The sequence below is a fragment of the Haliaeetus leucocephalus genome, unplaced genomic scaffold (genome assembly GCF_000737465.1).
Source record: "Haliaeetus leucocephalus isolate CR32 unplaced genomic scaffold, Haliaeetus_leucocephalus-4.0 Scaffold223, whole genome shotgun sequence".
Lineage (NCBI taxonomy): Eukaryota > Metazoa > Chordata > Aves > Accipitriformes > Accipitridae > Haliaeetus > Haliaeetus leucocephalus.
Genome location: NW_010972659.1, coordinates 4,108 through 16,294, shown reverse-complemented (window position 1 = coordinate 16,294; position 12,187 = coordinate 4,108). Strand labels below are relative to the sequence as shown.

At 54.9% G+C, this 12,187-nt stretch overlaps 1 protein-coding gene across 1 annotated transcript; it reads left to right on the top strand.

The window, feature by feature from the left end:
* Positions 1–60: 60 nt before the first annotated feature.
* Positions 61–11,452, top strand: LSS (lanosterol synthase (2,3-oxidosqualene-lanosterol cyclase)). Its single transcript, XM_010566969.1, has 20 exons — positions 61–187; positions 265–373; positions 776–897; positions 1,233–1,329; positions 3,057–3,192; positions 3,419–3,527; positions 3,868–3,986; positions 4,418–4,515; positions 4,652–4,679; positions 5,298–5,354; positions 6,059–6,130; positions 6,837–6,887; positions 7,034–7,183; positions 7,539–7,635; positions 7,844–7,949; positions 8,511–8,576; positions 9,003–9,083; positions 9,382–9,552; positions 10,002–10,080; positions 10,295–11,452. The coding sequence occupies exons 1-20, from the start codon at positions 109–111 to the stop codon at positions 10,478–10,480; spliced, it is 2,013 nt and encodes a 670-aa protein (XP_010565271.1). The 5' UTR covers positions 61–108; the 3' UTR covers positions 10,481–11,452.
* The last annotated feature ends 735 nt before the right edge of the window (positions 11,453–12,187 follow it).

Here is a 12,187-nt window from a genome sequence, read left to right as displayed (position 1 = left end):
GGGGCCCGGGCCGGGGGCAGCCCCGGCTGAGGCGCTCTCTCCCCGCAGGGCGAGGCGCTGCCGCCGTTGCCGGCGGCCGGCACGGCCCGGGAGGCTGCCCGCAAGGGCATGGGGTTCTACGCCGCCCTGCAGGCCGAGGACGGGCACTGGGCGGGCGACTACGGCGGGCCCCTCTTCCTCCTGCCAGGTAGGCCTCGCGGGGAGGCGAGGGATGGATGTGTCGCCTTTGACTTGGTGTGAGAGCCAGCCTGCCTGATCTTCCAGGTCTCCTCATCACCTGCCACACTGCCAAGATCCAGCTGCCGGAGGGGTTTCGGAAAGAGATGGTGCGCTACCTGCGCTCTGTGCAGCTCCCAGACGGAGGCTGGGGCTTGTGAGTAGTAAAGATGCTTCTTTTAGTGATGGCACCTCCAAGGTCCCGCAGCTTGGAGCTGCTGTCAAATCCACCCAGGCTTGGGGAGTGGGACTTGGCAACTGTGATATCTCTGGGTGGTTGGACTTGCATGTGTAGCCCTTCAGGTATGCTTTCTGTCACTGTGGAGGCCAGAGCCTCAAGTCTGGCTGCATTTCTGTGGCGCTGTATCCCAAAGCATTGTGTGTGACAGGGTAGTGCAGAGCAATGCTTCTCCCTGGGTTGGTTGGATCTCCCCTTTTCCACAGTCACCTCTGGCATCCTGCTTCACCTTGACAAAGACAGCCCTGTGTGGTGAGTTGTGTCTGGCTAATGCTAATAGCTGGCTAATGGCTATGCTGTCTTTGTGCATGTGCGTGACAGGCATGTGGAAGACAAATCGACAGTGTTTGGCACAGCACTCAACTACGTAGCCCTGAGGATCCTGGGGCTCGGACCAGATGACCCTGACATTGTGCGGGCCCGTGTCAACCTGCACAGCAAAGGTCAGCTCCGTTGTGCCCAGCACAGCAGCCATGGGGCTAGTATGCTGGTGAGAGAGGTCTGGCTGGACCCGAGGGCTACATAGAACATGAGGGGGCTGCCAGGTAGTGGAGGAACTGTTGCTCTTGCTTGCCCTTGATGGCCCCTGGATTTTCAATTAATGATGGGAAAGCGTGTTACGTTTTTGTACCGTTGCCTGCTTGCCTTTTTTTGGGGCATGTCCCAGCCTGAGCAGCATGCTCCCAAACATGGGGAGAAGTGGACCGTGTGATGGGGAAGAAAGCAGGGAGCTGGCATGGTGGTGTTAACCTTGAAAGCTGACAATTGCTCTCTGCAGGAGGTGCTGTGGGAATCCCTTCCTGGGGGAAGTTTTGGCTGGCTGTCTTGAACGTTTACAGCTGGGAGGGAATGAACACGCTTCTTCCAGAGATGTGGTATGTGCCGCCCTCAGTGTGGACGTAGGGGGTGTTGTCAGTCCTGCCACCAGCCTCGACCCAGAGCTGTTCCAAGCGCTGGTGTTAGCTGGGATAACTCCAGCTGTGGCCTGTAACTGGGGGTGCTTAGGCTGCTTATCAGCTAGGAGACCAGCAGCAAGGCCAGCCGGTGGGTGGATAGCACTGAACACTGCCCCAAAGGGAGATGCCAGAGCTCAGCCCTTTTAGCTTTACCCATGGGATCCCTGATACATCTGTGTGCTCCCTGCCTGCCACCAGTATAGTAACTGGGCCCTAGCAGGACAGGACAGCCACAGGTAAGGCTGCCAGCTCTAACCCTCACTCATACCCTCTCCGATTACTCAGAGGGTGTCACAACCCTGGCTGGACAGACCAGGGAGGGGTCATGGTGAATTTGGAATTCCCTCGCACTAAATTAAAGTGAAAGGACACCAAACGATTGGTTAAACATTTTATTCATGGCAGAAGCAACCTGAACTTGGGAGGCATAACAGTAGGTGGCAGGGTTTCACACAACAGGAATTGGCATGGAACTACCTCAGTAAACCGTGTAACTTGTGGTAACATATACATTAATTCAGGGAATAAGGAGAGTCCTCCCGTTGAGTCACGAGGTTCAGAGTGGACCCCCTTGCTTTCTAGACTCCTCAGAGAGGAGCCAAGGGGCAGCTGGATCCACTCTTAGTCCCAGACTTGGTCAACGGTTTTATGTCTTAAAGGGATGGGGTGTAGGGATTATGGAAAAGGGAAAGAGAGAGAGAGAGAGCAAGACAGAGAGAGAAAAAGGAAAAGAGAAAGATGTCACCGATACTGGGTCCAGCGTTGGTCCAGTCAGCCAAGGGGTCCAGTCCTGGTGGGCATGTGTGCATGGGGTGGGCCCTCGAACTCGTTAGTCTAATTAGGTGTCATGCGCGGTTTGTGCTTTCAGAACTTTTGGGAAATGGGTTGGTGGGCTTGGGGGTCGTCTGGGGAGTAACTTCTTCCCTGCAGACATGACCATTGTTTGATCTTTGGCCATGCATGGTGAGCTGCCCTGCTCAGCATATCAGAACACAGAGCAGCCCACACTCTAGCGCAACCTCCATCCCGTTGCTGATGTCTTGTGCTGATCTCTGCTGCTCCGCTTCTTTTCACCTGTGGTTCCTTGCTGTGCAGCATTCACTGTTATGTTGAGGTTGTCATTATGCAGAACTTGCCCCACCACGATGTTTGAGACATTAACTCAGTCTCTCACAGAGGGCAGCAGGGTGTGAGAGAGGGAAAGCGTATGACATTTTCCCTGGCGGAAATCAGGGGCTGCACAGTACCAAGGGCTGCTGGTGCTTTGTCTTCAAATGCACTTAACCATCAGTCTGGGCCTCTGCCTTCAAAGTGAAGTGGGGAAGAGAGGGGCCCCTGAACTGGCTTCTCCCCTCCCTCCTCTTCTGAGCTCGGGATCCTCCCTGCCCTGTGTCAGCTGGACCAGGAGCGGTGTCTCCTGGCCCTGGTTGGGAGGGAGCAGCCCTGTTGGGGAGGATCTGAGCAGGGCCAGGCTGTGTGGATATTCCCTTTTTTTTCTCCTGCAGCTGTACCAGCAGCAGCAGGCCTGGTACAGGGGATAGGAAAAGGCATGCCCTGCTCTGGGCATCCCCATCAGCACATCGTTTCTCCATGCTGCCCTTGGCCTTCCTTGTTCCTCACAGTAGCACCTTCTCTTTTGCAAATAGGCTGCTTCCTACATGGTTCCCAGCCCACCCATCCCGGCTCTGGTGTCACTGCCGCCAGGTTTACCTCCCCATGAGCTACTGTTACGCCAGGCGTCTGTCAGCAGAAGAGGACGAGCTCATACGGAGCTTGCGGCAGGTAAGGAGCTGACCCTGGTGGGGCTCCCCAACAAGGATACATGGCTCCCTGACCACCTGCTGTGCCAGCCATGTCCTTTTGGACCAGCCCCTGGCTTGCAAAGTGACAGTTCTCATACCTGCACAGTCGCTCTGTCCAGGCAGCGGAGCCAACTTCCAGCCGTAAGCTGCCTCTGGGTGCTTGCTCCCAGCTTGCCAAGCTGATGCCCTTCATTGTTTTGTGCCAGGAGCTGTACGTGCAAGACTACACCAGCATAGACTGGCCAGCCCAGAGGAACAATGTGGCTGCCTGTGATGTGTACACCCCGCACAGCTGGCTTCTGGGGGTTGCCTATGGTGAGTGCGGTGTTGGCTGGGGTGGGAGGGCCCTTGCCATGTGAGCTGGTGGTGGTGGAACTGAAGCTGCCTTGTACCATGGGGGCTCTGTAGGGTCTACTGCCAGGTACTGGTATATGCCCTGGAGCTGAGATGGAGACATGGACTGTGTGATCCTTGGGCTTCTCCCTCCCTGAGAGCAGCAGGGCCTTGTGCCCAGGACCTCAGGCAGCTCTGGGGCAGAGCAGTTCCCATGCTTTCCTTGACTGGTCATCACATGAGCAGTGATGCAGCCTGCCACAGCAAGTGAATCTGGCTGCATGGGGTGGATTTTTCATTGCATGTCCCTCTCCTCCTGTAGCCATCATGAATGTGTACGAAGCCCATCACAGCACTCACCTGCGGCAGCGAGCCATCACAGAGTTGTACGACCACATCAAAGCTGATGACAGATTCACCAAGTGCATCAGCATTGGGCCGGTAGGACACTTACTGTCAATCCTTTAAAAATCTTGCTCTTTAGGGACCAGCTTGTGGCCCCCCAGCCCTTTGCGATTGTGATGTGTAACCATAATCACCGGATCTTGCTCAGGCACAACTCCGGCTGCTTCTAATGCTCAAGAGCTTAATGCTAACAGGGCACAGAAGATGCAGAGGGCAGGGGGACAGCCATGGCCCTGGTGAGGGACACCTGTCCTTGTGGTCCAGGGAAATCATCTGAGAGGAAGCTCTGGAGTAATCTCATGGCACCTGCCCCACTAACTCAGCTATGCTGAGTGATGCCACAGATGGAGCTGTTGGGATCAAGCCTGGGACCACCTCCAGATGGCTTTGTGCTGGGTGGGAGGGATATATGTCTCTGGGGCTGGAAAAAGCTGTAGCCAGAGCTGTGACAGTGCTGCTCTCTGCAGATTTCCAAGACTATCAACATGCTGGTTCGCTGGTTCGTGGATGGGAAAAACTCCCCAGCTTTTCAGGAGCATGTTTCCAGGATCCCTGATTATCTCTGGTAAGGGTTGAGCATGGCCCACCTGGCACAGTGTAGGGCTCTGATCCCTGTGGAGTGAGCACACTGTGGCTCCTGACCCGCTTCCTGGCACTCTCGCTGTGCCTGTGCTGCAGCATTCTGCTCTCTCCTCCCACAGGCTGGGCCTCGATGGCATGAAGATGCAGGTGAAGTGCTGTAGGAGTTCAGCTGTGACTGAGAGGGACCCTGACGTGCTGGGGCAGCCCATAGGATAATGGGATAGCTTGTTCACACTGGGCCTGAGCTCCTGGCATCTCACCTTTGTTCCCTGGTGGCCTTGTCTGTCTCACTGCCACTTCCCCTGGCTGTGCCAGGAGTGAGTAGTGTCCGTCCTGCTAGTTTGCCTCTCTGTGGCTATGAGCTGAGGGGGCAACTCTAGGCCTCCATCCCCTTCATCCCCACGGGTCCTGGGAGAAGGGAAGGAGAAAGACAGGCCCCTGATACTGCACGTGGACCGAGCTGTGCTTCTCTCATAGCTGTTGTATCCCTCTCCTCCTTATCGCTAGCCACCTCGCCTGTCTTGGCTGTGCACAGAGCAGGCTGAAGCAGCTGTCTCATTTCATATGCCCTTGCTGTCCCTGAGCTGCTGCATCTGTCCCCTCTATGCCAGCACATCAGCCATGATGCTGGGTGACATAAAACAGATGCAGGGTGGAGGGAACTAGTGGGGGTAATGTAGGAGGAATATGCTGTCCCATAGACCCCACAGCTGCATCAGGCTGCTGCCAGCACTTGCCCCTCACTAACTACTTTTTCTCTTCCAGGGCACAAATGGATCCCAGCTCTGGGATACTGCGTTTGCCATCCAAGCCTTCTTGGAGGTAATGCACCCCTCAGTGCTGCATGCTGCCTTGGGAAAATGGTCTCTGTGGCACATCCCCGAATACCAACAGCTCCTACTGTGCATCCCCTCAGACCTCTGCTGTGCCACTTCTGGCATTGCATCATATGACTGAGCCAGGCAAACACATGTCTTCTCAGAGCCCACCTCAGCCATGGTAGGCAGGGTGTCCAGCACAGCTGGTACAGCCCATCTTTGCCAGCTGCTTTTGAAGCAGGAGGCCACAGCACCAGCTGAGTGGGTCAGGTTAAACTTCCCAATGGCTGCAGTCCTGTGGTAAAACCGTGGCCCTTCCTCCCTGCTCTGCTTGGCCCTAGAGCATTGCCATTTGGCAGGAACAGTGTGTAGGTCTCCTGCTTTCCTGCAGTGGGGCAGAGACAGCTATGGTGGGTATGCCTTATGGAGGGTGGTGTGATTGCCCTGGTAAGCCCCTAACCTGGTCATGCAAATATCTCTCTCTTATGCTAGCAACAGCTGTTGGTTCAGTTCTCACTGTAGAGGTTTGTAATGGAAACAGTAAACAAAGTATGAATGCAAACCTACAGAAAGGGCTGTATGAAGCACCAGGCATTAATGGCACCTAGATCAGCAGGTCAGCAAGGTCCCAGCACATCCTTTTCTTGAGGGGCACGTTTGGTGGCCACAACTCCTTGCTGACTGGTGCCTGTGCACCTCTGTTTCTAGGCAGAAGCTCAGAAGATGCCTGAATTCACATCCTGCCTCCAAAATGCCTACAAGTTCCTCCAGTTCACCCAGGTGAGCGGACCCAGTTGGTGTCTCACACACTGGCTATGCAGATCTGGCTGCTTCTCAGAGGTCTGTTGGATGCATCTGTTGCCTTCTGAAGAGCTCTTCCGAAGGGCTGGACTAGCAAAGTTCTAGAGACGGCCTCATGTTTTCTGCTCCCTGTTGCTGGGAGCTATCTTTGCAGCTTGGAGATGACCTTGGCCAGGCCCAGGGATGTTTGGATTAGCTGCGTGGGCTAAGAGAGGCTGGAAAACTAAGAGCTTAGGCTTCTTTGCCCTTCGTCCTGTCTGGTGCCCATGTATCTGAGGCACCCTTCTGGGAAACCCAGATTCCTTGGCTAGTGACTGCATGAGCTCAGCTCCTGCTGGCGAGGCCAGTGGCTCAGCGTGGGAGTCACCATTGCTAGCAGCTTGGTGCAGATGCAGTCATAGGTCTTGCTCATGGTGCTGCCAATAGGAGCATTGAAAGCAGATGGCTCCCTGGCAGGAAAGCACCCAAAAAGGGGACTTTAGCAACACTTGATGAAACCAGGCCAAAATGTGATTTCTCTTCAGCACTCCCGGCTCCAGAGCTGACCTCCTTCCCTGTCTGCCTCCCTCAGTAAAAGATGGGTGGTGCCCAGTCCCCTACAGTTCTGCATCTGCAATGGTTTCAGCCCATGGTCCTGCAGCCAGGCACCTCCAGCCTGCCCTCACTTGTTTCTTGTCTTCTCCAGATCCCAGAGAACCCACCCGACTACCAGAAATATTATCGCCATATGAACAAGGTATGATGGCTGGAACTGGTCTCTAAAGGACACATGAATGGGGCAGGGATTTGGGCAGAGGTATAAGAATGAGTGGCAGCACCTTCCCCCTTAAAAGAACAAAACAGGTCAGGGGAAGGTGCTGAGCCCTCCTGATCCCTTTCCAGGGTGGTTTCCCCTTCAGCACTCGAGACTGTGGCTGGATTGTGGCAGACTGCACAGCAGAAGGGCTGAAGTCAGTTATGCTGCTGCAGGAGAAGTGCCCCTTCATAGCCAACCTTGTCCCCCCTGAGCGCCTCTTTGATGCTGTGAATGTGGTAAGTGCTGCAAAAATTAGGGCCAAGGGAAATGCAGGCAGCTAAACCAAGCTAAAATAAGAGAAGTCAAGGCCTGATGAGTTATTATGTCTGATATTACTAAGTTACTACAAGGCCCATGGCCTGGTATGGCAACACCATATTTACTGTGATACAGAGCTACATATGTGACATAATGTAATGTGATGTGATAGTCCAGATTGGGCCTGCCTGTCATTGTGGTTTGGGACCTGGGTTATCTGCCAACCCCATGGACTTGTGGGTCTGACTTTGTCCTCACACCTGGTTTGGGGCCAGACTGGGGTGGTACTGCCTGTGAGCCAGTCCCAACCCCTCTCTCTGATTGTCTGGGCAGTTGCTGAGCATGAGAAACTCTGATGGAGGCTTTGCCACATATGAAACTAAGCGAGGAGGCCACTTACTGGAGCTGCTGAACCCCTCAGAAGTGTTTGGTAAGGGGAGTGTGTGGGGCTGGTCATCCTGTCCGCTGTGAAGGGACACAGTGGACTGGCCTTGCCGTGCCCAGTGGGTGCCTGGCTTTGTCCCAGGTCACTCTGTGGGATAAGTGTGCCCTGGGTCCAAGGCAGAGTTTGGTAGCATATGGCTCGGAGGCTCCCCAGCAGAGCGGCTGTTGCACTGATACCCTTCACCTGCTGGCAGGCGACATCATGATCGACTACACCTACGTGGAGTGCACATCGGCTGTCATGCAGGCACTGAGACACTTCCACGACAAGTTCCCTGAGCACAGAGCCCCAGAGATCAGGTGAGGCACTGAGATGAGAGTCAGGAAGGGGAGAACACAGGCTGCGACGTCCCGCGCTGCCTGCCATGGCCTCTATTGGCACAGTCCCTGCTGAGCCTTGTCAGGGGTCTTGCCTGGATCTCTGCCTTGGCATGGAACAGCCTCTGTGGTGGACCTTGGTGTGTGCACAGCTGGGATGCTGGTGACTTCTCCAAACCAGAGCCCCCCACAAGGGGCTGGGGCCCAGCCTCTCTCAAGGAGCAGGGCATAGGCTGTTTGGGATCAGGCTGGGGGAAGTTGGTGGAGATCTGCCTGCCTCTTGACTTAGCAGTTGCCTTGATCTTGCAGCCGGTTGTAGGCTGCGTCCCCTGCTTGCATGCTGGCACGAGGTAGAAAAGCACTCAAGTGGTGCACGATTTGGTTCTGAGATCCTGATCGGCATGGCTGCCTGTGCATGCTCTTGCCTCTTGAGCCCTCTAATAATGGGACCTGTCAAAGCCTCAGAGGGACTGATGGATGCCCCTAACAAAGTAGCCATTGAGTTAGGTCTGCTTCTGAAGCAGCTGTCTTTTTCCTGACCAGGGAGACTCTGCAGAAGGGCCTGGACTTCTGTCGCAAGAAGCAGCGAGCTGATGGGTCATGGGAAGGGTAAGCAGTGTTCCCTGTGCCCGGTTTTCCCCTGGCTGCCCCAGTGTGAGAGGGACCATGATGGCAAGCATTCCTGGCGAGCAGGATCTGTGGGAAGGGCAAGCAGGGGCTGATCCTCCTGTAGGTCCTGTGCATTGCTCTCCTTTCCCTCCAGCCCAGGCAGAGCAGGCACCTTGTGCATTACACAAGACCTAGAGGACCCCTGGGGGCTAGGGTGGCTCCAGCTCCTCTGGTCCCAGAGTGTCTGCTGATGCCTGAGTGAGCTGGGAGCAGATGCTGGTGGGACTGGGCATGGTTGTGCCATAGGGGAAGGCAGGCTGCAGCTCTATGCCTGCGTCTGCTTTTGCTGTGAACACAGACATGTTGCATCCTGCATCCACCTGGGCCCTTGCATCCTTGACAGCACCGCTCTCCCCTTCCTCCTAGGAGCTGGGGGGTTTGTTTCACCTACGGCACCTGGTTTGGTCTGGAGGCGTTTGCCAGTATGCAGCACACATACAGTGACAGGTGAGAAGGGGCTGTCTGGTTCCCTTGTCCCTACCTATCTCTTGGGCCGGGGCAAGACTCTGTGGTGGGACTGGGTGGATGCCCTGGCTGCACGTGGGGTCTCAAGCCCCAGGTACAGCTTCTCCCAAATCCTGTGCCTGCGATACAACCAGCACACTTGCTGCCTGAGCCTCAAACTCGGGGCAGCCCCACAGCCATGGGCAGGGCAGAGCACAGCTCCTGTTTGCAGGTGGGAAACACAGGTGTGCAAACGCTCCCTGTCCCCAGCCCTGTCTGATTCTCTGCCTCATCCTTCCAGGGCTGCATGCCGAGAGGTGGCCCAGGCCTGCCAGTTCCTCCTCTCCAAGCAGATGGCAGATGGTGGGTGGGGAGAGGACTTCGAGTCATGCGAGCAGCGCACGTATGTGCAGAGTGCCATGTCGCAGATCCACAACACATGTTGGGCCCTGCTGGGGCTCATGGCTGTCAGGTAGGAGCAGCCCTCACCTCTTCAGGCACCACCTGGCCCTGAGTGTTCTATGAGATGGGAAATGCAGGCTGGGTTGTGTGCCAGGGCCCTGGTCCTGGCTGGCATGGGCCATGCACCCATCCGTGTTTGTTCATGATCTCGTTGGTCACAAGCCTTCTGCAATGAGGGACTGGCCTGCGCGGTGCTCCACAGGCCAGCAAGGCTCATAATGCCGGGTGAGGGGGAGCCAGTGCAAAGCAAAGGTCTGGATCACAACCGCAGGCCTCCAGCCTGGGAAAATGTTGCCATATTCATAATGCCTGGTGTCCTAGGGTTGCGAGGGGCCTTCCCAAAGCACTCGGCATGCCTGGGACAAGCTTGGGGCGGTCTGGAGGCGGTTGAGTTCCCTAAGCAGATGGGGATTTGCAGACGGTTTGGATGAGTGCTCACATCTCCCTCGTGCTTTGCAGGTACCCTGACATTGATGTGCTGGAAAGAGGTATCAAAGTGTTGATTGACAAGCAGCTGCCCAATGGGGACTGGCCTCAGGTATATCTTTCTTTCCTCTGGTCTTTCCAAGGCGTTCCCTAGTGTTGCAGATGTCCTGGGCATTGTGCAGCCATTGCAATAGTGTGCTTTCCCTTACCTGGAAAGAAAGCCACATGTGGCTTTTGGTGGGGGACCTCAGGAAGGCAATGAGCTCAGCACCACACTGTGATCCCCTGTCACCCATACCATCTTGCTCTCTGTCTCTGTCTCTCAGGAGAATATTGCTGGGGTATTCAACAAGTCGTGTGCCATCAGTTACACTGCGTACCGCAATGTCTTCCCCATCTGGACGCTAGGGCGTTTCTGCCGGCTGCATCCCAACAGCCCTCTTGCTGGGCAACTGCAATCCGCATCCTCAGCTGGGGCGGGGAAGACCATGCAGGAGGCCTTGTCTGCCTGAAGCCCAGGCCGTTGCAGATGCCGTAGCCTCTGACTTGTCCTAGATATCAGCTGCTGCATGGGGCCATGGGGATGTTTGCTGCATAGGATATCTCAGTGCTGATCTTAACACATGGTCTGCTGCATCTGCCAGGGAGGAGTGCTGTTGTGGTGCTGCAGAGTCTCTGCGTTCTGTTGAACCTCTTCTAAAACTCCACTTTTAAAGGTTTTTCCCAGGTATATCCTCCCTCACGGGATGGGGAGTGAAGTGCCTTTTCAGACCTGTTTGGTGATCTGAGAAGAAAAAGCTGCCAAGCTGTGTAGTATTACACATCTAGACAGACTCTTATCGTGGGTAGAGCAAGGCTGCCTTTATCTTCCCCTCGTGCTGTCCAGGTTGGTTGTCTGCGGCAATAGTGTGGGATTTGGGGCCTCCCCTGTGCCCAGCAGATGGGGTGCACTGCACAATCCCTGCTGAACTGGCCTCCGTGCTGCACCCTGCCGGGCCCCACCGCTGGCTGCCAGCTGCCCTGTGTGAGGGCAGCTGATCTGAGAAGACCAGCTTTGCTTTGTGTCCACTAGAAACAGAGAATTTCTGTGTTTTTCACACTGAGAACAGCTGTGCTACTGTTGTGGGGCCATCACACTCCATGGGGAAACAGGAAAGATGGCTGTTCCTTGCTGTGGGGATGTGTTGAAGTCCTGAATGCATCAGCTTGGTGCTAACCTGAACTCCCAAGTCAAGCTCACCAGCAGGATGGATTTGATCAGCTGCATACAGGCCACCTGAAAAAAAACAACCAGCCACACACACAAAAGAGAAAACCTCTGAGCATGGACTGGAAGTGAGTGGTTCAGGACTTACTAGGAGGCCAGAGGACAACACACAAAGTAGCAGCAGAAAAAAGAAGTAAAGCCAAAGGCATTTCATCCCCACCAAATTCATCCTGTGACAAGCTCTTCAGCGCCTGTGTTAGATTCCAAGTGCCGTGCCCACAAAAACCTGAGGAATGAAGTACCTTCAGCACCACTGAGGTTCCACTCTCCAGGCTATCCAACGGGGGCTCAAGTTACTCTCCAGGCCATTCATTTCTGCTCTTTTAGTGAAAAGCCTCCAGAACATGCAATGAGAAAGGATCAGCAGTTACCCCACAAACCAGGACAGGAGTGTGCATGTGCAGACCCATTGTAAAATGAAGAGTGAGAGTCAGAAGAGAGACTCCACTGAGAGGCCACTAACAGTTGAAAGCTCAAGGGCAGCAAAGGGCAGGACTTCCACCACCGTGTACACGCCTTCGGTTTGAGGCAGGACACAGAGGGTACACAGACCCTTCGCAGCATCTACCATCAAGCAAGGGACTTCGATATCAACAGCTCTTGCCAGGAGCAGCACCCCCTCTTTTGTACCCAGCAGTGCTTTGCTTCCTAACTAAGGAGAAAAGAAAGTTGGAAACAACGTCTGAGATCAGCCCAGCTCTAAAAAAGAGTCCAATGGGAATGCCTCATGATTGAAAATGCTCTGAGGAATAACCATGATAAAACACTTGCTCCAAAACCTTGTCCGAATGTTACCCTTGTTTCTGACAGGGGACGAGGAGTGACAAGAAGGGGAGTGATGCATCTCAAACCACACACTGCCAGCAAGAGAAAGGCTTTCAGTGAAACTTAAGACCCCAGGAGCCACAGAAGGAATGTATGGACTTGGGAGGAAACAGAGCCTCTCTGTTTA

What these genes read in the sequence shown, in the direction of transcription:
- LSS (XM_010566969.1), top strand. Translation starts at nt 109, where the DNA reads ATGGGGTTCTACGCCGCCCTGCAGGCCGAGGACGGGCACTGGGCGGGC. An exon ending in CCATCCAAGCCTTCTTGGAG is followed by an intron (nt 5,355 to 6,058) that starts GTAATGCACCCC and finishes CTCTGTTTCTAG; the next exon opens with GCAGAAGCTCAGAAGATGCC. An exon ending in GCTGATGGGTCATGGGAAGG is followed by an intron (nt 8,577 to 9,002) that starts GTAAGCAGTGTT and finishes CCTTCCTCCTAG; the next exon opens with GAGCTGGGGGGTTTGTTTCA.